Source organism: Aspergillus undulatus, assembly GCF_047715775.1.
Source record: "Aspergillus undulatus strain CBS 261.88 unplaced genomic scaffold BDV17scaffold_2, whole genome shotgun sequence".
Classification (NCBI taxonomy): Eukaryota; Fungi; Ascomycota; class Eurotiomycetes; order Eurotiales; family Aspergillaceae; genus Aspergillus; species Aspergillus undulatus.
The window spans coordinates 1,029,025-1,053,341 of NW_027396606.1; the positions used below are offsets into that span (position 1 = coordinate 1,029,025).

Below are 24,317 nucleotides of genomic sequence, written 5' to 3' on the forward strand. Positions count from 1 at the left end.
TTGAATCCACCCAATCGCAGCATCTGCGAACTGATCGAAAATGCCACCACCGTCGCAACCCCAACCATCCGCGCACATCCTCCTCCTCAAAACCAAATCCTCCCCGCACGACGGCTACGAGGAGTTCTTCTCCGTGCAGTCCTACTCTTCCAAACCAACTTTCATCCCCGTGCTAAGCCATAACTTCCAAAGCGAGAACCTTGTCTCGATAAAGGCGCTCTTTGAGAATGGGAGTCTTCTTCCACCTTCAGGGTCAGGATCCGGGTTAGGAACAGAGTCAGGCCGCCGATACGGCGGATTAATATTCACCTCCCAGCGCGCTGTCGAGGCGTTTGCGGATATGATTACTAGTGTTGATGGTAACATTACCCTCCTTCCATTCATCTACCCAACCTTAAGGCGCAATACATAATTGACATACGCATACGAAACAGCATCCCTACTTTCCCAATCCTCCACGCACCTCCCCCTCTACACCGTCGGCCCCGCAACTGCGCGCTCCCTAACTTCATTGCGAGACAAATACCTCCCGCATGCAACGATCCACGGCGCGGAAACAGGGAACGGGGAGAATCTCGCGCGGTATATATTGGAGCATTATAACTCGTTACACCCAGACCAAGGTTCAGATGAGAATCAGAAACCACCGCTCCTCTTCCTCGTCGGCGAAACGAGACGAGATATCATTCCCAAAACACTAACGGGTGAGGATACGCCGGTGAAAAAGAGGATTGGGGTTGAGGAGGTGGTTGTTTATGAGACGGGGGTTGTGGAGGGGTTTGAGGGGGATTTTGATAGGGTATTATCACAGTATCTTCGGGGTGATGCTGATACTGATGCTGGAGAAGATGCGTGTGGGGTAGCAAAGGGAGGGTTGATTTGGGTCGTTGTGTTCTCGCCGACGGGGTGTGATGCGATGGTTAGGGTTTTGGAACGGGAGGTTCAGGGGGACGGGGGAGAAGGAGAAGGACGGAGGAGGGTCTTTGTTGCAACGATTGGGCCGACGACGAGGGATCATTTGATCAAGGTTTGTGGGTTCCAGCCGGATGTTTGTGCGGCGAAGCCTTCGCCTGAGGGGGTTGGGGCGGGGATTGAGGAGTTTATGAGGGGGTTGGAGTCGAGGTAGGTTAGGTATCGTTGCAGGTCATGACCTCTTTAGTAGTGCTTTGATATACCCATGATGTACTCCGTAGATTTCGTGTTGGGGTTGGATGTTTATAGATCACCTGTATAAGATGCAAGATGTATAGCTTTATATTTTGATTTGACATCGCCAGATAAGGTTCAAGAAAATGAGCAAAATGCAGAAGATTGGTCCGCAAAATAGGTGCAACTACCTAGACATTTCTATGCAAATATGTTATGTGCAAGTCATTCGACTGCTTACCATGCGCCGCCTCCAGTCTTCCCTGCTTTATTTACTCAAAAGCCTTACCGCATGATCTCCTCGTAAATCAAAACTGCACGGAATTAGCCAAATGCATGAATGAACGTGTGATGCACTCACCCTTCAACTGCTCCTTGCTAAGAGCATCCTTGTTCTTGTCGAAATCAAAGAACCCTTCCGGAATTGGAGGCGCCGTCGGCTCGTCTTCTGGGTCATGGTACGGCTCCAAGTACGGATGGCGCAAGGCTTCTTCAACAGTGATTCGCTTCGTCGGATTGAACGCCAAAAGCTTCTCTAGCAGATCCAACGCCAGGTCATTGCTCTTCGGGAACAGTGCCTTGAAAGGGATCTTCTTCTTGAATGGGAGTGAACGGATGTATTCCCGAGCCCGTCGAGACTTTATTCCGTAGTAGTCCTCCATAGTAGGTGTCCCAAGGACATCCAGAATGAGGGTCAGTTGGTGGTGATCTGTCACGCATTAGTCCGGCTAATTTCACCAGAAAAGATAATTGTTAAGACATACAATCCTTCCCAGGGAACAGGGGCTTTCCGCTCAGCATCTCTGCAAGGATGCACCCAACGCTCCACACATCGATGGCCTTGGTGTATTCCTTGAACGTCAACATAATTTCGGGGGCGCGGTACCAGCGCGTCGCCACGTATTCCGTCATGAACCCGGAGTTGTCATCGGTCGAGGCAGCGGATCGAGCGAGACCAAAGTCGCAGACCTTAAGGTCACAGTTCGCGTTGAGTAGGAGGTTGGACGGTTTGAGATCACGGTGAAGGACGTTCGCAGAGTGCATGGCTTTCAGTGCACGCAATGTCTGATAAATGAAGTATTGACAATGGTCGTCCGACAGGTCCTGTGTACGGATAACACGGTGCATGTCTGTTTCCATCAATTCCTAGTGCCCGGTCAGACAAAAAATACTCTCAGATACAGAGAGACACAGCAAGCGAGCATACCTGGATCAGGTAGACTTCGTTGAAGCTCTCATAATTCCGAGGTCTTTGGATGTCCAAAATGGAGATGATATTCTCGTGGTTGAAGTATCGAAGAAGCTTCATTTCTCGCAGGGTACGCAGACAGAACATCGAATGGTCGAAAGGAGTGATCTTCTTGATGGCTACCTTCTGACCGGAAGGCTTGTGAATCGCAGAGCTGTAAGAGTCAGTTGACTGATAGAGCCGGATGAAGCTAAGATGCTTACCAGACAACACCGTAGGCACCTTCACCAATGACATCTTGAATCTCGTACTGATCGGAGACATTGAAGGAGATCTTCCTTGAGCCTCCCTGGGGCGGCATCTGCTGCACCATGATGACTGGTTGTGAACTGAACGAGCGTCAGTACTAGTATAAGGTAAAATCGACCTCGGTGGCCACTAATACAAGCTGATAAGCAGGTATCGTAAGAGCAGGCGGCGCAGGGAGACTGTGTACACGGAGATTATCCCAACCAAGCGGCGACTGTCTGAGTGCACCCATGCAGGTATACTGCAGGCCGAGCGTCCGCCTCACAGAATATTAGGATCGATTGTTCTTGGGCAACGCTTACAATTGCTTGTTCGCTCAAAGGGATCAGATATCTGAACCAGCCGCCAAAGATCCGCTCTCAACGTGCGCGCTGAACTGGAGATGTGGTCGGAACGATAATCGAATGCGGGGTATGGCCCGTGCCGGCTGCTATCGATCAGATCGTAGAGTGGCCGACGAGGATCGAGAGATGAAGTGAAGGCTCGAGAGTCGATATCGAGTAGTGTAAGAAATGCAATTCGCGAGGCTATCCACGTATGGAACGGTGCGATAAGGGGCGAATTTTGGAGAAACGACGTTGGAAAGGGTTCGTGCAAGATTCAGGAGTTCTATTCTGCGGCCGACGGTGTCAATAAACCACGAGGATCACGGAAGGAAGCACAAGAAAGAAACAAGTGAAAGGACGCGTTTTTGGGAGAGAAGACAAATGCAGTCCGTTCTGCATCGAAAAGGAGAAGCTCACCAGATGCTGGAAGCTCTGTCGCCGTTAAGGTCGATAGTGTTTCACAGCTCCGATCTATTTTTACTTTGCTTTTGTCCTGTTGGCTCTTTGGCGGCACTAAGACAAGGCAAGGACAAGAAAGATCGAAGTTGCAAAGCTGGCGGGACAAAAGGAGCTTGGTGTTCCAAGATCAATGCGGAGGGCGAGAACCAAGAAAAAGCAGCGAGATGGGGAGGTAGAGACCCAGAGTGGAGGGACTAGAGGGAGCGAGGTTAATAAACCACGCGTGGATCGGCCAGGGTGGGGTGTAGCTGAAACGATGAAGTAGAAAAGCAAGAGCAGACGAGCAGATGGTGAGAAGGCGACTTTACCTGAGAAGAGGACAGTTTAGAGGACAATTATTGATATTGCAGCGATGGAGAGATCGGGCTGGAGAAAAGGAGGAACCTTGGTTCAAGAGTCGGGGATGAGGCACTGATGGAGGGGCACAGCGAGCGAGGGTGGTGGTACCTCTGGGTCAGGAACCACTCTGCAGTCGTCTGGCTGTCTCGACCAGTGTTTCAAGTCCCACAGTATTCATCAGACAACAGCACCCTTCAAGTCAGGAATCTCAGGACACTCTCAAGTCTCAGAGCAGAGGAGGGGCAGTGCTCTTGAAACTGGCGCTACTGCTGCCGCTCCAATTGATCACGGCGTCTAGTTCCATCACATCTCGCCCTCCGTCATCAAATCAGGGCCTCGTGCTTCCCAGCCTCTTCATCCTTTGCCCTCCTTTCGCCCTTGATTTGTCTGTCTATTCTGGGCACGAGGCCTTTCGGGCGGGCTAAGCTGTGATCGAAAGTTTACGGTGCATGATCAACACAGGCAAGTCTGCCATTCATTCTGCTTGTCGGCTGTCTGGAGTGCCGGGCGAGAGATTCAACGAGGGAAAAAGCAAAACGCCCTCTACAGAGTACATCTTATAGCCCCTATGCGCTGAAGTGCGCTGGACTAGTCATACAGTAAACAGAAGGATGCGAAGAGAAGTGACGAATGAGCAAGTGTGCTTGAGAAAGTGATCTCACGTTTATTGTTGTATATCTCATATAATCGGCCAAAATCGTAGAAGCTATCATTACTGGACGACCTGTTGCGGTTGGAGCTCGTCAGTCTAACCTATCATGTACGACGTTGCAGACTTCGACGGAATTAAGAAAACAGATCAACGACTAGTAAAATGGGTTTCAAACCTTTTCCCGCAGTGAGCCCATCCATTGCACCAGACTGACACCCTGGTCGGCTCTGTCTTCCACAAGCATCGTCTGTGCCCATAGACGGAGCCCAGGCTCTCCATCCTCCTTGACCACATATAGGTGTGGCACCACAATACTACCAACACCCTTGGACCGATGGTCGCGGCTCTTCTCGATCACGGCTCGTACCCGTCCGTTGAAGTCGTTGTCGAGCTCAGGCAGGTTCTGTTTGCCAACCCGGAGTTGCGATCGATCAGGGAAACCAAACACGTCAACCAGGAGCTGAGGCACCGCATCTCGTCCAACCCACAGGAACTGGGTCTGGCCATCATCAATGAGATAAAGTCCGTAAGGAACTATCCGCTCGGATGACAGGTTGACAGTGGGTGGTAGGACAATTTCGCCGGTTTGGTCGTCGGGCAAGCCGGCGTTGTCGGGCATGTCATGAAGAGAATACATTTTCGGGTAGATGTATTGGATGAGAAGGGGAAGAGGAAGGGTTGATAGCAGGCAGAGTGCCGCGGATCTCATATCCGTTGGAATTTGGGCCGACTTGCGTAGACCAAGCTGTACGTTGGTGTTAGTCAATGTGAAAGTGATGTCAATGATATGTACTCACGTTCTTGATCAACGCGAGGAAGAGAACAGGAAGACCTCTGAGGTTAGCGGGGAATTGCAGACCGCCACCACCAACGCTTCCACCTGCAAGTTCCTTTCGGTAAGTTGATAGCAATTCCACGACCTTGGCCTGGAGAGCTTCACGAGCTGGCTCAAGACCGCTTCCAAGCGTGCGCTCAACGGCCTTGTGGCTGAAGAAGGTAGTGATGGCTTGCTGATCGGCCGACGCATAGATATCTGCCAAGTTCTGCGTGGTGGGCAGCGCCAGGGTCAAGACCCGAATCCTGCGCTCGCCATTGCAAGTCGTGTGGAGCACAGCAGTCTGCAGACAGACAACAGGTTTTGTAACGGTCTCATCGATTGCAACCTCAACAACGTACGCCTGATCACGTGGGAAGGCTGGGAAAGCACAGAGATCGGAGCTACGGTTGAAGAAGTTGCCGTAGAAGGTGCTCATGCGCAGACCAGTAGTGGCACGGACACGGAGCACAGCCTCGAGGCCAATCTCCGAAGACAGGTAGTCGGAGAATTCACGCGCAAATTTAATTGCATCCTCGCTGCGAGCGGCATTCCATCCAGGGTAAAAGTATGTCTGGCCACCAGTATATCTGGGAAGGTTGCTGAGCGAAGCCACATCTTGGTACTGAGAAGAGAACAAGAACATGTCGACGGACACCTGGGCTTTGGAGCACTCCACGGCAAAGCTCTTGTAAAAGCTGTTCGCAGTCTGGAGCAAGCTGTTCTCCTTGCTCGTACCTAGCACCTTCTTGTCCTCTCTCATGGTCAAAGAGCCGTGGCCGACGTTAGGCAAAGACGAGGTGAGAATCGTCATCTTGCCTCCAACCGGTGAAATAAGCTTGTATCCGGCACGCAAGGCCGAGCCCATTGCGCAGCCGTTGTTCTGAGTGTTCTGGAACATCTCCTGCAGCTTGTCGAGGAATACCTCAATGTTCTCCCGGCACTCGCTCAGGGTAACCAGCAGATCTCCGGGAATCGGAAGGAAGGGTTCGTCTAGGTCACTAACAACAAGCATACGGGGATCAGAGGCCTCTGAACCATCCCGAGGAATGCTAAAGTAGTGGAGGCTAGAGTCCACAGCAACGAAACCAAGTCTCGTCCGTCGGTCTGCGTTGGGAATACGATCCAAGCTTTCCTTGATGCACCGAGCACTCGTAGCCAGAAGACCGTTGGTAACTGACGCATAGCTCACATCAATCAAGAAGAGGTAAACAAGCGGCTGCGGAGGGCGGACCATGTATTCCTGAGGGGCGACGAATTCTACCACCGAGTGGTTGAGGTCCGGTCTCAAAGCCCTATCCGCTGGCTTCTGAAGAGTTGTGTCCCAATCGAATGCCTGGGGCACATCGTTGGTCAAATTGCACATGTTGCAGCGCCAGCGATGTCCGTGGTCGAGGAATGTCACGAAAGGGTTGATGTAGGATCGGCAGCGTCGGCAACGGGAGATGACTTGGTCTGGTATGACGGGAACCTGGTCTTCCGCATCGTGGAGGGTGGCGTAGGGTTGAATTACAAGCGCAAACGGAAGCTTTGACTTCTTGAGAAGCGAATGTGTTGTCGGAACGGCATTTAATGTGGAACGCACGTATTTGGGAGGGCAGTTGGCATAAGGGGAGGGGTAAACGCTAGTCTAGGACAGGTCAGTATCAAGTATAACCAGGAATTTCCTCATTAAACACATACCCCGGGCGGCAAGACAATGGGCGGTGGAGGGTAGTCGAGCTCGGCGACATTGAATGGCTGGGTGAGCAGATCGGTAGGATAAAGTTGATTGAGGGGAACTGCTCGAGGGGCTTGAGGTGCTTGGGGAGCTGCTTGGGGCGGCATGAGATGGGGATCCGTGACACCCATAGCTCCAAACTGCTGGGTCATTTGTGCGACTCCCGGAGCAACTGGCGGCGCATATCCTTGAGCCATCTGAGAGGGGTCGGCTCCGTACACAGGCTGTTGCACTTGAGGAGGGTATGCTCCGTAGGTACCACCGGCCGGCGGCTGGCCTCCAAGGGCAGCATTGGCACCAGACCCGAATTCAAAAGCCTCCCCAGCATACGCTCTCTTCTTCTTTCCTCCAGCATGGGCTTGTGGAGCGGGAGGAGCTTCCCCGGGCTGCTGGACAGGGGCTCCGTACCCCGCAGGTTGTTGTCCGTACCCTTCCTGGGGAGGGTATCCCCCTTGTGAAGATGCCATCTAGACTCCTTGTGTCCTTCAATTAGGTATGATCTCGACTGTTTGAATCTCGTTTGGCGGCGTTCTCGGAGGAAGGATGGGGGTTCGGTCGCGTCACTCAGTACAGGCTCGCTCTGTTTGGTGAGGTTAATGTTTCGAACCCAGGTGTGGGAGTATGTCTGCATACCTATCACCGAAATACATCAACCAGACGGGGAGGTAGAAAACGTGGAGGGAAATTGTGGGAGTTGGGGCGGAGTGATGAAATGCAAGTTGACTGGAGTTGAGCCTGAGAGGTCGGGTTACGGTGGCCTCTGCACCTGCGCCAATCAGAGCGCCCCGCAGCTTAACCGACTCAAGGCCCTTCAATCTATGTCATCGCAGCCTCAACCAGCTTCAACAAACATGGCCGTGTCCAGGTATGACTGGATGATGTCTATGAATCAAAGACAAGGAACAAGTGACCTCTTCCATACAATCTCGTAGCATCCTCTGCCACAAGAACAGCGAGTTCCCCATATATACGATTGCGGTGTGGAGTGAAGTGCCATGCACTTCGATATCTACTAGCAGATAACGATGAGATAGATATGAATTCAAGTTATAGGGCGAACAGGACAGCTCAGATAATTACGCTATGTGAGTACCTTGTAGCTTGCTGCATCTTCTCCTTGTCCCTTGGTGTTCCCCTCCGCAACTATGAATAATCCCTACAAAGCATTGCCAGTACGAAATCATCAGGCATATTTAGAACAAACAATATCGAGATGTCATGTGTAGCGAGCACCGTTAAGTAGAGAACTTATAGAATACCATAGAAAGCGATAAAAGAAGGTCTAAATTGTCCGGAGGCATTGAAGGATTTCAAAAGGTAGAGAGAGTTCTCATACTTGGGGCGGTTGCCCTGCCAACGCCCACAGTAGCCGCTCGCACCACAACGCTCCAGTTCAACCTCTCCTCCACTTGCAAAGTAATCGAGTGATCTATCTTGCTTCGACAACCTTTTGCATTTCTTGCATTGCTTGCATTGCCTTTGGCGTCTTTGAATTTCTTCTTTTCTTTACCAAGATTCGCCTTTGCTTCCACCTCTACCATTCAGACAGTTGCTGAGCCCCGTGGTTATCTCGCCTGCGTTTGCGCTACGAACCATTCCTGCGATCACGAACGCACGAGTCGTCATACCGATGCTTCGATAATAGCTACAAGAAACCGGGATAGGACAAAAACAATCGACCGTGGCACCGCGAGCTTTGGCTGTTGTATCCGCACCTAGAGCTTGAGAAATTCGACTCACAATGAGCGTTCGGGTAGTCTCTCGGGTTAGACCGCTATTGAAATCGGAGAGGGATGTCGATGTTATCCTTCATACAGGCTCTAAACACGCTTTACCTGCCAAGGCCGATAGAAAGAGCTCCCAGGACACATCAAAGCTAGCTGCGTTGAGAGACAGGGACACCCTTGTCCGGATCCCGAACCCGAAGAACGAGAACGAGGAGTATTCTTTCCAATTCAATGCGGTTTACGATGCCAATGCGTCCCAGCAGGAGCTCTTTGAAGCGGAGGGTTCGTGATGTGCAGCCTAATTTAGTATCTGTGGTGTTCTAACAAGGAGTGACAGTGTCTCCGACCATCAAACATCTCTTCAACGGCTTCGACGTAACTATCTTCGCCTACGGTGTCACGGGAACAGGAAAAACGCACACGATGCGCGGCGGTAAAAGCCTTGCTGAAAGAGGCGTGATTCCCCGTCTGCTGAGTAGCATATACCGACGGAGTCGCAAGATGGAGAAGGACAGCGACGGATCAACGTCTGTCAGCGTCTCCCTGAGCTACTATGAGATATACAATGATAAGGTCTTCGATTTGTTTGAGCCGCCGGAGAAGAGGACAATTGCGGGGCTGTCGCTGAGGGACAACGGTGGGAAGACCGTAGTCGTAGGCTTGACGGAAAGACCGTGCCATACCTTGAAGGAGTTCGAGACCTTGTATGACCAGGCGAACATTAATCGATCTACCTCGGCTACCAAGGTTTGTTCTTCAATGTCTCGCCTGCCTGGAAGGATAACATAACTAACGTCGCACAGTTGAACGCCCATTCATCGCGGTCTCACGCTATCCTTTGTGTCAAGGTCGCGATCACCACCGGTGACAAAACTCGCGTGAGCACTGCGTCCGCGATTGATCTTGCAGGGTCGGAGGACAACCGTCGAACGGACAACGACAAGGAGCGCATGGTGGAGTCGGCAAGCATCAACAAGAGCCTATTCGTCTTGGCCCAATGTGTGGAGGCAATTACCAAAAAGCATCAGCGCATCCCGTACCGAGAGTCAAAGATGACCAGAATTCTCTCATTAGGTCAAAACAACGGCTTGACCGTGATGATCCTGAATCTCGCTCCCGTCAGATCCTACCACCTTGACACAATCAGCTCACTCAACTTCGCCAACCGCACCAAGAAGATCGAATTGCGTGAAGTTGAAAACGAGCCTATCTTCAAGGGACCTCCAAGACCTCCGCCGCGGCCCTCAGTCACAGCAGCGCGACAACCTCTCCGGCCATTGACTGCATCTGTCAATGTAAATCTAGCTGCTAACAAAGATAAAGATTCCTCGAAACCCGGCGAAGCCAAGCCTATGAAAGCCTTCAGCGTATACTCAGACAAACCACGGCCGAGAGTCTCGGCGCAGTTCAAAAAGCCTGAAATCCCCAGTCGGCCTTCGATGAGCTCAGAAGCACCCGGACAGCGCTCTGCAAAGGCCAGCCGGATCGCACAACCGCCAAGAGCGCCTCAGAAACACCAGGAGGGTATCTCATCCAGAATCGAGGAACTAGTCGAGAAGAAAGTCGAGGAGATCCTCGCCGTGCGCGCAGTCAGCGAGAAATCAAGACAAACCCAGGTCCGCGAGCTGAACGAGCAGGTTCAACGGCGTCTCGAGCTTCTAGAGCAGCGCATAGAGGGCTCCGAAGATGCCAGGGCGGAAGGACTATCCTACCTCATCATGGCAAAGCAACACCAAGGCCGAGGGGAAGATATCTCAGCTTTGAAGATGTACCAGCTAGCTCTCCCCTTCTTCCCAGAGAACGAGAAGCTCGCTTCGAAAATCAACAAGCTGAAGCAGCGCATCGCAAACAAATCCCGCCAGAGCATCGATACTACAGTCACGGCAAGCACACCGGCATTGGAGACCAAGAAGGGAGGATTAGGTAGCATGCTCTCTCTGCCGTCATCGTCCAAGCAAGGCACCAAACGACCCGCCGAAGACCCCGACGCAGACTACGAAGACCACGGCTCAGCCGCAGACTCAGACGAGGACTTCATCGATGAAACAATCCACCATATCAAACGCAAGAAGCGGTCAAAGACTTCAGCATCTAAACAATCTTCCCCAGATTCAGACTTGATCTCCGAATCCGTCGACGGCGAAGAAGTCCCCTCCCCCCGAACAATTCACCTCCTCTCTATCATCAACTCCCGCGACGTCAGCCAGATCAAGCTTCTCAAGGGCGTTGGCGTGAAGAAGGCAGAGGCTATCGTCGATTGCCTCTGTGAGATGGATCAGCATTTGGAAAGTGAGGCTGAGAGTCAAGTTACGATTAATAGTCTGACCGAGCTGAGCAAGTTGAAGGGGTGCGGGGTCAAGACAGTTCAGAGTATGCGGACTGGTGTTTTGGTATAGAGAGTTAGATTCAGGGTGTCTGTGGTCTGTCTATGATTCTTGCATCACTACGGGAAGCATTGGCGACTTCTTTTTTTTTTTTTCTTCATTTTGGGTTCCCTATTATTTTTCACCCTATTTGGCATTCTCCATTCGTTGTGATATTTTTCTGCTTGTTTATTGCATGCTGCATTTTCTGTTTTGCATGCGCATCTGCATCTGCATGATAAGGTGCATTTTCTATGCATTTATGCATTTATGCATCTGTGTTCGAGCGAGGGCGCTGTGGAGTTTACTCTTGCTCTTACTCTTTCTATAGATATTTAGGTAGCCAATATATGCATAGCTTTGCTATAGTCCAGGGCTTTTCTGATACTCATACTATCCGCCAATCTCGGCCCTAACGAGCAAGGGCTTACTACTTCATACAACTAACGTGCCCGTCTTAGCTACTAAACTTTGACACGAACCCCCCAGCCCCCATCAGGAACAATACCCCTCGCAAGAACATAAAGCACAACACCAACAAACATAGTCGCCGCGCAAAACAGCTCGAGACCCAAATAGCTCCCGCTTAGTGGTTCTGGCAACAAAGCCCCCGCAATCGGGGTACCCGTGAGCGCCGCGAATGCCGCGATGGCGAAGTACGTCCCGCTACGCACGCCAATCTCTCGGATGTCTGATATCTGAGCCACAAGCGCGGGAGCCAGTGAGACCGCTGAACCGCCGCTGAAGCCGTAGAGTGCGGCAAATGCGATTGCGGTGCTGTCGGTGCGAGACGGGAGCCAGAGGGCTAGGACGAGAATGATGGACAGAATTGCCGTGAGGATCATGAGGTTGAAGCGGCCGAGATGGTCGGCTAGATATGGAGGGAGAATGCGTCCGAAGATGCTATATGTTGGGAGTATGTGGTTAGATTAAGATTCAGGCGAAATTCCTGTGAGTAATAGGGGTGGAACGGACCTTCCTGCATTGAGAATCGGGAGCAGGTAGGAAGCTAAATATGGTGATGTGCCATATCTCTGGGCCTGGGTGGGGATAAAGGCAAATGGGAGGAATAGGCCCCAGTATAGGAAGAATGTTGCTGCACTGGTAACGACAAACGGGATCTCACGAAAGGGGCGGACGAAGTCGAGAGGGTGGCACAATGGCGTCTTCTTCTGGTGGTTCAATCTCGAGCGGACGGTGAGATTCATTATAATCAGGAGAAAAAGGCTCATAAATCCACAGATTCGGATGGCCCATCCGAAGTCGAGGACCGGTATGATACGAGTCACCATGATTGGGAAGATGACTCCGCCTAGACCGGAGCCGCTGACTGCGATGCCGAGAGCGAGAGCACGGCGCCGCCTGAACCAGGTGTTGATGGAGGTCATGCTGATATTGAACAGCGCGCTTATGCCGATGGGGCTGCAAATACCCTGCGTCAGGAGAAACTGGTAGTATTTTGATGAAATCGAGATCATCATTAACCCAAAGATGTGAAAAAAGGATCCTGCCAGGAGAATCCATCGAGGACCGAAGTTGTCGAACAGCACTCCTACAAAGGGTCCCTGTTATGGGTAGCAGGATTAGTATACTAATAAGTATGCTAGGCCATATACACGAACCCCGAAGAACATCAAGAAATATTGTAGTGAAGTAATCCATGTGATTGTGCTCGTGTCCACGTCCTTTAGCTGATGGGTCTTGTAGTAGTCAATGAAGACTCCAATACCTGTATCAAAATGTTAGCCAACTGCTATAATGGGCTTAGAATGGGGTGATGTATGAACTTACAACTAATCCAGCCAAAACTTACAAACATGCCGCAGAAGGCACCGACAACCGTGCGCCATGCCCGAAGTCCTCCATCTGGAGGAGGATCAGGCGGAGGAAAGTTTGGAGTAGCTGCCTCTCGAGATTGAGTCCTGACCTGAAGCTTTTCTTCATCACGACCCACCGCGTTTCCTGTTGTTATGAACGGGCCCTGTTGGTCGTACGGCCCTTCACCACATGGCTGTATATCGATGTTGACGTTCGACGTAGAATAAGGAGGGCTAGACGAATCGCTCACAGCCACGGTATCGCTGCTAGATAAAGAGTGCATTTCGATCTAGTCCTGGGGTTTGCGGGACCGATGAGCGTAGCCAGACCGTCGTGCTCTTAACCAGGGGGGACGAGCTATCTGGACTGCAGGACCGAAGTAAAAGCGAGTTGCCCGACTGGTCTTGTTGCGCATCGGTGAACAGCGGATTTGGCATCCCGATTTGTCTAGAAAAGTCTTTGCGTCACGACATTCCGTGCATTCCGGATAGATGTGATTCGAGGTGTGGAACGGTGGCATCGAAGCGAGGGTTGGATTCTTCAGGGCCGAGACGCTGCTCCCCAAAGACCACCCATTTTCAGCCAGCCACATGGGAATCGGGATTCGCAATAAGGTGGAACCTGTATCACAATTAGATGGAGGCCAGCTGAAGAGGCTTGCTTTGCTGTCTTGATGAAATAAGGCGGCACTTCCCTCTTCCGGCGACTGTGCTGGAGCATACCTTCCGCGGTTGCATCGTCTCCACCATACCCTAAGCGTGTCCTCGGATTTTCTGCAAGGTGGATTGTTCGGAAGATCTGCACCTCTTCTTTGCTAGATTTCCCCCGCGGTGAGTTGCTGGGTCGCCTAGCTAGAGATCATGCGCATCGGAGAAAATATGATCAAGCAACAAAAGAGGTAAACAAAATGGGAATTGGCTGAGCATGCCACAAATGGGCTTAGATGAAAGGTCTATGATACATTGGTCCTGCAATGAGTGAAATACAAGAAGGGCGCTGTGATGCACGCATGTAAGGAATCGGAGCACCGAACCTCCGTTTAGCTCGACTGCCCTGGCTTCTCGAATACCACCTTGCCCTCTTTCGTTAGGACGGCGATGTTGCTACTAACGCCCTTGATTTCTTGCTCAATTTCCTCGACTGTCCTGGTACCAGGTACGTTGCGGGGAGCAAGTTCGTTCTCTTCGGATTTTTGCTTCTCTGATTCAGCGGGGAGTATTGTCAGGCCCCGAGGCGCGCTGGCGAGTTCATTGACCTCTTGAGTAGACATGATGTCGCTAACCCGCGCCCCGCGGGATTGTAGAAGGATAGTGGAGGGACCATCAAATTGAAGGAATAGCCGGTCACCCCAGATAGTTCTCCGCGACCATGTGCGGAGTCTGTGGAACAAGTTCATGGCTGTCTTCCATGAATCTGTTTCTGACATGGCCCTGATAAATTGGGTATTTTGAAGAAGCCTGGGAAGGCTTTGGAGGCCTGGAACCTGGAATTTTAAAGTCGTTGACTTAAAGCGATAGGGGCGAGGAGGGTTGGAACCCATGGTGTAGGCCACAACGTTACTATTAACCCTTCAGCGGCGGCATCAATAACAATAAGCCCGGTTCAACATACCTAGGGTGGATGATGTATTGCTCGCCTGCCTTGAGCTCTACTGAGTATAACTGGCCGCTTCCTACTAATGCGAGCAACCCTCTTCCTGTGACTTCGGAGCTACCCCAATGAGCGACGCTCTGGATCAATTAGCTTGCCGTGTTCCCAAGAATCGGGTCTGGAGTACGAACCAGGCTTGTGTTAATCGTTGGTTTAATAGTCAGTGAGCGGCCAGTCCATGCCAGTAATGCCCGTCGCTGAGCCACCATCCAATCCACAGACCCATTGAGATGAACGACGGCGAACGATGTGATAGAAGATCGAGTAGAGATCAAAGCAGTGACGGGGCTAGCGGAGGAGATCTACTGAACGTCAATAGTCCTCCTAAATTGTAGGATATTAGGGCGAGAAATACCTTTTGATATAGAAAGGGCACCCCAACAGGAGCCCGGCGAAAGGGCTCCAGAACGCTCAGCGTTGATATCACCTTTACCAGCACCAGTCAGCTAAAGCACAAGCATAGCGACGTCCTCTGCTCCGTAAGCTCACATTATCCGCCTTCCCACTCAGTCCTACCAGGGTTCCCCGTCGTGTGTATAGGTTCTGTGAGGCCGAGAGTGAAACCGATAGTAACGAGTAGGGTGCGCCGACAACTTCGAATCGCGCATCTGCATTCCGGATCGATTAGCAAGAATCGCCGCCAAATGCTGAGAGTTAACGGACCGGCAGACTCCGCAGAGCTAGGGGTATCGACAATGGGCACGCCATTGCCATTGACTGTCGCTGGTCGCTCTGTGGGCGTAGCACGAATCTGGACGTATCTCGCTTGTGCTCCGCGATGCGATGACGCAGGTTGTCGCGTCTGGCGAGGGAGGACCCGTGTCCATGTGAGAGTCCTCACGCCTCGCCTCAGGGGTAGGGCCATTGTCTTGCCTCTTAGAATCTACCCTGGGAGTCGAGGTTCAAGAGCACAGCTAGAGAGAATGTGCTGTTGCGCTTCGTCCTCCGCGGTGATTGTTCCTTGAAAGTCCGGATTTGCGCTTCCCGTTCGGGGAAAGCGTTGGACCTGGCTTGGCGTCAATTATGACGGGGTATACACGAACTGCTAAATAATCGACTACAGTAAGTGACGATAACTAGTAAAATGTTAGAGAAAATATGCAGTCAGAGAGCAAAGAACCAAAGCGCCCAGAAGTTATTGTAATGTAGAAGCTGGGAAGTGGGAACATGGTGATGTTTATCCTGCCTCATAGATCGGGCAGCCCGGAAAAACCAGGCCCCGAGAAGCTTTGCGGATCCCAACTTTTTCCCAAGCAACAATTGCAGATGACAAGCAGCGACGCAGGGTGGTGATCGAGCCTACTTATACCCATAATTCCAATCATTGGATACACCGCTCTTATCCAGTCCGAGTCATGGCGGACCACTCCAACTCGGCTCCGGCTGCGGGCGAGGCAGCAAAGAGCGCGCCCAAGCCGCAAAACCCAGCTATGAGAATGATGGGTAGGATCCATTGCACGTCTCAGCTCCATAGAAACGAAACACTAACAACACGTACCGGCGTTAGGAATGCCTAACTTCCGCTTCAAGCTCCCATCCCGGAACTGGATGATCTTCCTCACCGTAACCGGCTCCTTCACCGCAGCTATCATCTACGACCGCCGAGAGAAGCGCCGCGCACAGCAGAAATGGTGTGACCTAGTCGCCCATATTTCCAAACAGTCACTACCCGTCGAGGAGACGAGACGGAAGTTGACCGTGTTGCTAGCCGCGCCGCCGGGCGACGGGATTCGGAACGCTCGCGACCATTTCAAGGAGTACGTCAAGCCGATTCTTGTGGCGGCTGCGCTGGATTACGATGTTGTTGAGGGCCGGAGAGAAGGTGATGTCCGGGCTGCGTTTGCGGAACAGATTCGCAAGGAAAGGCGGCGCGCTGGCGAGCCGAGCACCGTTGTCGAAGAGCCTAATACCGAGAGCGCAATTGCGGACGCGAGGAAGGCGATCGGTGTGCGCGATGAGCCCGGTCCAAAGGGTGACTTGATTATCGGCCGTCACACTTGGAAGGAGTACATTCGCGGTTTGCACGAGGGCTGGCTAGGCCCTCTTGATCCTCCTCCGCAGCCGGCACCTGAAGAGGCCGCACCTCCTCTCGAAGATCCCCAGGTGCCCGCTGCCACCGTCGATGGAAACACCGAGTACACACCCGCGCCAGAGCAAGTAGACGAGAAGAAGGAAGAGAAGAAACCCACCAAACCCACAGGCCCAACACCCGCATACATCGCGCCAATCGACTACCCCACGCAAAACCTCCCTCCGTCCCTCCCCTCATCCCTCGACGGCTCCGCCCCCATCGAATTCCCCCACCTTCTTGGCTTCCTCAACACCCCGATCAGAATCTACAGATACCTTAACCAGCGGCACGTCGCCGATTCCGTGGGCCGGGACGTCGCGGCCGTTGTACTCGCTTCATACGCCCGTCCCTACACGGACAATTCCTCCGAAGCCGCTCCCACAAACGACGTCCTAGACATCCCCTCGTCCACAGCCCCCTCGGCAATTCAATCCCAGCTCGAGCACGAAGAGGCAGACTGGCATAAATCGGCGCACCAGAAGGACGAGGCGAACCCCGAACGAGAACGCGAGTGGACAAGCGAAATTGTGCTGGACCCGCGCATTGCGAGCCGTATGCAGCGGTATGCGCTCTCGCCTGAAGAGGAGGCCCGCGCGCAGCGCATCGAGCAGGGAACCGAGTATATTATTGGCGAGGAGCGACCGGAACCGGTTTCGTTCTTGCAGCGAATGTGGATTCAGTATGGATATGGGGAGGATCCGGAGGTTGCGAAGAGAAAGCCTATTTTTGGGAATATTGATCAGGAGGACGCATGAAGCGTGGTGTGAGACAAGTTGTCGGTTAGTTGGATCAAGCTTTGAACATCGGAGGAATATGTGGTCATATATAGACGCCGGGAGGATAAAGGCTGTATCACTAACTCCTATACATTGTACAATAATCCTTGCATATTATGTTTCTAGAAATCTCATGCTCGTGCCAACTCCGTACCTTTTTATTTTCAAGTAGGGTATCATGGAAATCGCTGAAAAGCACGAGTATATATCCAACAGCATCACCTAACAGTAGATGGCCAGATTATTTAATGTTAGTTTTGTAATCCTCGGTGGTCCCAATGTACGAGTATCAGAGACCCAAGCGTCGCCATTTCAACAGTGAGAGCCATAATCACCTCGGACAACTTCGGGCATAAATAAGAAAGGATGTACTTCAAGCTTAGTTCCAGTTTTCGCGGCTTGAATTCTCGAAAGTAACGCCGTTATATTGGAACACCGCCGGGGGTAGAATTGCAGGTACCTCAGGCGCATAAGTCCCCAAAGTTGGATCGTAGGTCACAGTGGGGGTTGGCAGTTGTCCCCGAACAGATGCCGAGAGCTTCACGAAATCCTGAGACAGGCTGTGGAGACTCCACTTGCGAGCTCCATATTCCAGAAGGCTGCTCACATGAGTCAAAAACTGAACGGCGCGCTCATGGCATTGCAGACAGTCTTCGAGTTCCAGCGGCGGTGGATGAGGGAAGTGGTCGGGAACTTGGGGTGTTGCCGGAACGAGGCTCACGAGGAGGTCGATATTCTGGGTAAGGATGTTGATGAACCTCCGGCTGACTTGGTAGATACGCATAATATCGAGAGACGTCAATATGGGCAACCAGGTTCGACTCTCGTGTATTCGGTGGAGTTGATGCGCGTAGTCTATGCAGCGATTGAATATAAGTAATTTGGTATAGTCGCAGGAGGGGAGGTAACGGGTTGAAGGTGATAGGATAATGATGGTTGTGTAAAGAAACTCCAAACGGTAGAGAAGGGGAAGATATTGAGATGAGGTCTTGGGTGTGTTGTTGAACCATTCAGCCGCCTGCGAGCAAAGTATCCAGGTTGATATCGGAGTCGGAGAGGAGGGCTCCGTCGCAGTGAAGTATTTCTCCTGATAAGCAGCTGACAGTATGCGCCGAATTCTGACCACGCTCCAGGCTGGTTCTGAACTGTGCGAGAAGATATAATTTTGGTCAGCCCTAGAGGCGGACGGAAGAGCGACGTTCACGGAGTCACCAGAGAAAGAGAAGGTTCTGTCTAGGGCCGCACTGGTGGCTCTGTAAGATGCATTGTTAGCATTTACAAACGTTAACCGGCTGTAAAAGAGAGAAGTACCTGTCAAGAGAGTAGACACAGTGAAAAACACGACGTCGAAGATCTCGTTGTTCCACTGAGGATACAGCTTCTGCATGATGATCTTGATGTAGCCCTAAGTCGACGAGCACTCTAGCCGCCATACCAACCAGATACCAGGACCGGAAATGCGCTGGGTCGACAAGAGAGTATTGAGCAAGGAGCATAATAGCCTGTATCCCAACCAAGCTTCCAGGCCGAAGGACTTCTTCAGCATATTGCAGCGCATCTTGAACAAGAGACAGCGCCTTTCGATGGTTGCTATCCATTGATGTGCTGGACATGGACCCATAAACGATGGCTAACACCAATCGAACAATCCAATTGTCAAATGGCTTCGCAAAGTGGGCGCCATTTTGATAAACAGAATCAACAGAAGCCCAGAAAGTGGTTTCGTGAAAAAAGGGCAGCTGGGCGTAGAAAATATCAAAATAATGCTGTATAAGCGGGCTAATCTCAGGTCGAGATGGCAGTGGCCGGGGAGATAGTTTGGGAATCTGTTCATTGAGAGATACCGATAGAAGCATATTGGCAAAGGAGGTGTTAGACGTAATCCCTTGGAAGTCTCTTGACGTGGCACTGACGGACCTAGATTGATAGTTAGTAAAGGCAGCATTAAGTAACCAAGAGGAGAGCAGACAGGTAACCAAAGTCTCCAACCAAGTCATCGATGTTTGACACCTCCTGGCGATGTGCGTGCGCGATTGGCCCGGCAGACGAAGCTGAAGTTATTGAGCTTTCATGGATGATGCCTCCTGCACCACCGCTCAGTAACTCTTTACGCCGACGAAGCTCCGCGGTTTTCCTCTCGAGTCGTTCACAGTAAGTCTCCAAAGAGCCTACATAGCTTCTCTCCTTTCCACGAGGGAATTCATCACTACTCGAGCAAGTATCGGTTTTTCCTGCTCTTTCGCAAGCAGAACAAGCGGGAAGCTTCCCATCGCACTTGATTTTGGCTGTCCGGCATCTTGAGCATGCTGCAACTGGCCGACTGACTTTGAGCAGTGGTTTGTCCAAAAACGAAGGGTCAGACATCCTAATTGCACATGTTCCCTGCATTATCTCCAACATCAGTCTGAATCTGGAGGTAATCTGGCGATACTCCACAGGGGTATATTCTCAAACGGCCAGATCGGGCAATTTTCATGTGGGTTTGATTCATTGCATGACATGAGATTACCCGGCAGACTTGCTCCAAATTGAGAAGGAACATCTTTTATACGAGAAAACTTTGAAAGAACTCACCACTTAAGAGTATGTGGCTCACTGCGGACTGCCCAGGAAAGTCGGAAGAGATGAACTGGACGCGATTTGGAAGCTAAGGGTCAGGAGACAAGAGCCGCTATCAGGACGCATATGATTCAAGTTCCATCGCAGATCACGAGTATGAAAAGGGTTTAGTAGCGAAAATCGGCTGAACCTCAAGTCGATAAGCTACTAGGGAATCCTAGCTGCAGAGCATGGGATGAGCTTCAATTGCGGCTCCAGGTAGAGTCAGCGGCAGTGTATATTGCAGACAAAGAATACCTGGCGTCGTGTCTCGAGCGATGAAATAGTCAGGTACAGCAAAACCTTAAAGGCATCGAATGGACAGTAGACCGGATAGAATCATAGGGAAGCACATTAGGGAATCTGGGCCGAACAGGACGGAGTAAAGAGAGCGGCACTTGGAAGCTGCCCCGCGCATGTCACTTCCACGCTAAGCTTAGTCTGGCATGTCACGAGCTCCAGACAGGGCAAGGCTCGATGTGCACGTGATGATTTCCTGTTCTCGAGCAGCCAACCTGGCTCCTCTCGCGGCAAGAGACAGAGCGAAGAGCAATGTATAATGGCAGTTGCTATCGAGAATCAGAACAAAGCGCACCCCGTGCATATCTCGCGCGATATGCGTTTTGATTCCACGGTTTCTTCTCCTTCACCCCCACCACCCCGCTCCAAGCGCGCCGAGATCACTACCTGAACCCTTCACTGAGATTTTTGATCTGTTCCGGCGCATTATTTTGAGGACAGGATAAAGGAAGTCGGTACATCCTTGAATTATCCCACAAGCCCATGAACGTAAGAGCAGACGCTCCTCATTACGTATCTTCATGAAGGATTCACTCCTGGCCTGGCTGAGTTTAAGTTGGGGCCATTTCCCTTAAGTGTTGACGAAATTGAAGGATGCCCATGCCTTAGCCTCAGACCTTAACAATTGCTCTGTGCCGTTCTTCATAATTAACCGACATTTATATTTGCCAGAATTTGTGCGATACCGCAGTGATTCATGCCAAAATCTCGCACCCCTCACTCACCGATATAGATACGGAGCCTGACCTCGGATCTGGTCAGCGTCGATCGAAACGGCGACTAAGTGGGCCTAGGCCGTAAGGCCGCCAACCTCGTCCCTCTTCGCGACATCAACCCCCGTCGTTTCGAGACGCCCACCCAAGCAAGCTCTTACCGCAAGAAAGAAAGAAAGAAAGAAAGGAAAAAACACGCAGGGGATTGAATGGCTCGAAACCGACCGTAGGTGTTGACTGCCTTTACCCGTCGTACGACCCTCGCCCTTCCCGTTGACGGCGCCGCGCACCCCAGCCTTGTCGGATTGAACGTGACAATTATGTCGAAGTCGCAACTTCGCATGGTATTGAACTTTCCTCGTACAATCGCGCATGCCTGATGGCCTGGCCCGGAGCCCTTTCTCGCAACTTCTCTTGAGGCGAGTCAATCGCTATATGGGATACCAGAGAGACATCGTCTGCTTTCTGATATCCATCACCCTTTGTTTCTGGCCGGGGCCTCACTATAGTCCCATAAACCACCATGGCGTCACAGCCTGGCTCGAATAACTTACAACCGCAATTTGCAAACCCGTGGGAGACTTCGCCATCCAAAGCGCCCGAGGGGTCTAGCCCTAGCTTCGATGGCCGAATTGCACATACACTAGCGGCATGTACCCGGTGCAGACAGGTATGTCATTGATTATTCGCACTTTTCAAGCAACTTCACTGTCGTGACCAAGCTGTCTACTAATTTTTGGTATAGCGCAAGTCTAAATGCGACCCCGGAATTCCCCGATGCGGCCCATGCGATCGCGCCAACGCACAATGCGTATACTACGACTCTGCTCGGAAGCGTACAATATCGAGATCGTACATCATCCAATTGCGAGAGACCGCTCGCAGGCTGGAGAGAGAGCTGGAAGAGGTCGAGAAGGACTTTCAACAGGCAGCCGACCCTGAACTGATTGTTCGCGGAGCCGGTCGCATTCGCTTTAAAGAGCACGATGAGGCCAGATATCTAGGGCCTTCAAGCGGCATCGCAATCACGCGCTTGGTTATGGAAATGGCGAAACAAAATACCCATTCAAAGAGCATCAAGGATGTTGTTCCCGAATCAACCGCGCAGAAAATCAAGGACGAATTCATCCAAGAAAGCGGGAAACCAACTTCCAAAGTCTACCCCATGATCAGCTTCATCCCCCAGCCAAATTTACCTGTTAAGCATGTAACATATCGACTCATTGATGTCTTTACTGTCAAAGGTATGTCGCGACACTTTTATCTCAACGGTACGCCGAACTGACCTGCTGTCCAGCACAAGCTATGCTTCCGACGTTGCATATGCCTACTTTCCGCCAAGAGGCGGAGGAAGTATTCAATGGCTCTAGCGACCCCTGTCAGAACTTCCAGTTACGGATGGTGATTGCAATAAGCATGCAGAAAATGAGCACATCCTTTGCGGGTTTAGCGGACAGCTATTACCTCGCTGCACTGCCATATCTCGAATCATCACTGAGAAGGATGGATCTCAGGTCCCTGCAGTGTCTGGTCTTGATAGCTCAGTATTCCTTACTTACTCCCACGCGTACCGCCGCGTACTGGGTCGTTGGGATGGCTATTAAGCTATGCCAGGATCTTGGACTTACAGAAGAAGCGACAATAACCCAATCATGCACAGAAAAACCATTGGATCCACTAGAATTAGACATGCGGCGGAGGCTTTTTTGGATTGTCACCTCGATGGAGTTTGGCCTCTCGCACAGCCTGGGACGTCCAAGTTGCTACTCCGTTAGTCACGACCATGTCCTCCACGTCAAATTTTTCGAACCAGTGGACGACAAATATATTACTCGGGAGGGCATACATCCTGATGCGAAACCAATTTTGCCAAAATGTATCGCGATACACTTTTTCAAGATGCGTCTTCTGCAGCTCGAGATCCGGCGGACTCTTTACTTGAACAAACGAGACACTCCGGTCGACGACCACGACCCATGGTTCCCATATATGCTCGGCAAGCTCGATCAATGGATGGCATCGTGCCCTACCCATGACGGGGGTAGTGGCTTGAGCGGGAAATGGTGAGCAACTTTTATACGCAACTCTTCCTCTTCGGATTACTTACTAGCAAACTACAGGTTTCAAGGCAGACTCAATACCATGATTGTCTTCATGCATCGACCATCGCCTCAGATTCCAGAACCGTCTGTTAACGCAGCACGGCGGTGCTATGAAGCATCTGTCTTTAACGTCTTCATGCACAGAGAACAGATCGCTACTGGCTCGGTCGATCTAACCTGGATATTCACCCAGTCGCTCTTCATGGCATTGAACACCATTCTTTGGTCCCTTTCGTATCCTGAGATTAGGAAGGAGCACCAGTTGCAGGAAGTTGAACGCAGTCTTGAAGTTGCACTAGAGGGCATTATGCTGGCTGCGGAAAGGTGGCCTGGGGTAAGATCAGCCGGTATGCTCTATGAGAATCTCATCGCCGCATGCCTTAGGGCCTACAACACTGAAGACTCGTTTGTTGTCCATTCACCCTCGAACTCATCCAACCACCAAACCCCGTCTTCCTCTCAGGACGTACAAACGCCACCCTCTATGACGAGTCCTGCCAGCACCGCAGCCTCGATTCATTCACAAAACCTGCTAGCGGGCGGTTCTTCCGTCGCTGACACCACTTCAGCTGGCACTTTCTCAAGGGGTCCTTCAGCCGAACCGCCCTTTCATTATCCCCCAGCAACCAACCCATCATATATACCTAGCAATCCGGTCAAACTAGAGCCTCCGCCTTGGGATCCTAATGTCCCACCAGATGCTGCAGCTGAAACGCAACCTTCCTCGGGATTTGAGCTGCACGATAACACGCTGTTGCCCGGTTCAGATCTCAGCTTTGATCCATCTACACCATTCAATTCATTCCCCTCCGTTGTCCCCGGGCTACCGGGCTGGGACCCCAACTTTTCGCTTTCGTCTACTGCGGACAGGTCAATGCCGTTTTCAGATGCAACAGCCGATCCAATGAACTGGGCTGATGCTTTTGGAGATCAGTACTCACATTACTTCAATGGGGAGTACCCTGCCAACCCCTGGAGAGGCAGAACATTGAGTCAGCAGGAGCAGCTGGAATTAATGGATTCGCTGGCAGACCACATTCCTGATGTCACTACTCAGTTAGCGATGCAGACTGCAACAGCGCGGTACCAGTCATGAGCTAGACTAATCATATAAAAATGAATACTTAGTCTACACGATTGAATACATAAGCACTGTCCTATTAATATTCTTCAGTGCTGACTATAGGTCTTCGTAGAAACAAGGCCATTCACATGAATGATAAATTACAGGCATGAAATATCAAT

General features: G+C 51.4%; 9 protein-coding genes across 9 annotated transcripts; 4 read left to right on the forward strand and 5 right to left on the reverse strand.

The window, feature by feature from the left end:
- Window positions 1–40: 40 nt before the first annotated feature.
- On the forward strand, window positions 41–1,126 carry BDV17DRAFT_286774 (uroporphyrinogen-III synthase HEM4; the record flags this gene model as incomplete). The annotated part of the gene is made up of 2 exons (XM_073761009.1): window positions 41–359; window positions 435–1,126. The coding sequence occupies 2 exons, from the start codon at window positions 41–43 to the stop codon at window positions 1,124–1,126; spliced, it is 1,011 nt and encodes a 336-aa protein (XP_073620802.1).
- Window positions 1,127–1,431: 305 nt separating this feature from the next.
- Window positions 1,432–2,708, reverse strand: BDV17DRAFT_286775 (mitogen-activated protein kinase; the record flags this gene model as incomplete). The annotated part of the gene is made up of 5 exons (XM_073761010.1): window positions 1,432–1,460; window positions 1,508–1,855; window positions 1,911–2,292; window positions 2,354–2,549; window positions 2,599–2,708. 5 exons carry the CDS (start codon window positions 2,706–2,708, stop codon window positions 1,432–1,434), a joined length of 1,065 nt encoding a protein of 354 aa, XP_073620803.1.
- A 1,680-nt stretch (window positions 2,709–4,388) lies between these two features.
- Window positions 4,389–7,421, reverse strand: BDV17DRAFT_298139 (COPII subunit SEC24; the record flags this gene model as incomplete). Its single annotated transcript, XM_073763625.1, has 3 exons — window positions 4,389–5,165; window positions 5,218–6,864; window positions 6,918–7,421. 3 exons carry the CDS (start codon window positions 7,419–7,421, stop codon window positions 4,590–4,592), a joined length of 2,727 nt encoding a protein of 908 aa, XP_073620804.1. The 3' UTR covers window positions 4,389–4,589.
- A 970-nt stretch (window positions 7,422–8,391) lies between these two features.
- Window positions 8,392–11,435, forward strand: BDV17DRAFT_251045 (kinesin family protein). The gene is made up of 3 exons (XM_073756384.1): window positions 8,392–8,963; window positions 9,019–9,428; window positions 9,485–11,435. The coding sequence occupies exons 1-3, from the start codon at window positions 8,696–8,698 to the stop codon at window positions 11,075–11,077; spliced, it is 2,271 nt and encodes a 756-aa protein (XP_073620805.1). The 5' UTR covers window positions 8,392–8,695; the 3' UTR covers window positions 11,078–11,435.
- A 73-nt stretch (window positions 11,436–11,508) lies between these two features.
- On the reverse strand, window positions 11,509–13,677 carry BDV17DRAFT_298143 (MCT family MFS transporter; the record flags this gene model as incomplete). The annotated part of the gene is made up of 4 exons (XM_073763626.1): window positions 12,836–13,677; window positions 12,667–12,773; window positions 12,020–12,609; window positions 11,509–11,947 (listed from the first exon to the last, which is right to left on the reverse strand). The coding sequence occupies exons 1-4, from the start codon at window positions 13,143–13,145 to the stop codon at window positions 11,509–11,511; spliced, it is 1,446 nt and encodes a 481-aa protein (XP_073620806.1). The 5' UTR covers window positions 13,146–13,677.
- Window positions 13,678–13,741: 64 nt separating this feature from the next.
- BDV17DRAFT_71864 (AIM24 family protein) lies at window positions 13,742–15,488 on the reverse strand. The gene is made up of 6 exons (XM_073765010.1): window positions 15,176–15,488; window positions 15,002–15,120; window positions 14,868–14,939; window positions 14,644–14,814; window positions 14,474–14,592; window positions 13,742–14,421 (listed from the first exon to the last, which is right to left on the reverse strand). The coding sequence occupies exons 1-6, from the start codon at window positions 15,375–15,377 to the stop codon at window positions 13,902–13,904; spliced, it is 1,203 nt and encodes a 400-aa protein (XP_073620807.1). The 5' UTR covers window positions 15,378–15,488; the 3' UTR covers window positions 13,742–13,901.
- Window positions 15,489–15,777: 289 nt separating this feature from the next.
- On the forward strand, window positions 15,778–17,356 carry BDV17DRAFT_251051 (Tim22-complex subunit TIM54). Its single transcript, XM_073756385.1, has 2 exons — window positions 15,778–15,955; window positions 16,020–17,356. Exons 1-2 carry the CDS (start codon window positions 15,868–15,870, stop codon window positions 17,336–17,338), a joined length of 1,407 nt encoding a protein of 468 aa, XP_073620808.1. The 5' UTR covers window positions 15,778–15,867; the 3' UTR covers window positions 17,339–17,356.
- A 245-nt stretch (window positions 17,357–17,601) lies between these two features.
- BDV17DRAFT_298145 (transcription factor domain-containing protein) lies at window positions 17,602–19,747 on the reverse strand (the record flags this gene model as incomplete). Its single annotated transcript, XM_073763627.1, has 3 exons — window positions 17,602–18,612; window positions 18,671–19,276; window positions 19,329–19,747. The coding sequence occupies 3 exons, from the start codon at window positions 19,745–19,747 to the stop codon at window positions 17,739–17,741; spliced, it is 1,899 nt and encodes a 632-aa protein (XP_073620809.1). The 3' UTR covers window positions 17,602–17,738.
- Window positions 19,748–21,493: 1,746 nt separating this feature from the next.
- BDV17DRAFT_278983 (putative C6 transcription factor) lies at window positions 21,494–24,168 on the forward strand (the record flags this gene model as incomplete). The annotated part of the gene is made up of 4 exons (XM_073759632.1): window positions 21,494–21,640; window positions 21,716–22,214; window positions 22,268–23,033; window positions 23,091–24,168. 4 exons carry the CDS (start codon window positions 21,494–21,496, stop codon window positions 24,166–24,168), a joined length of 2,490 nt encoding a protein of 829 aa, XP_073620810.1.
- Window positions 24,169–24,317: the final 149 nt, after the last annotated feature.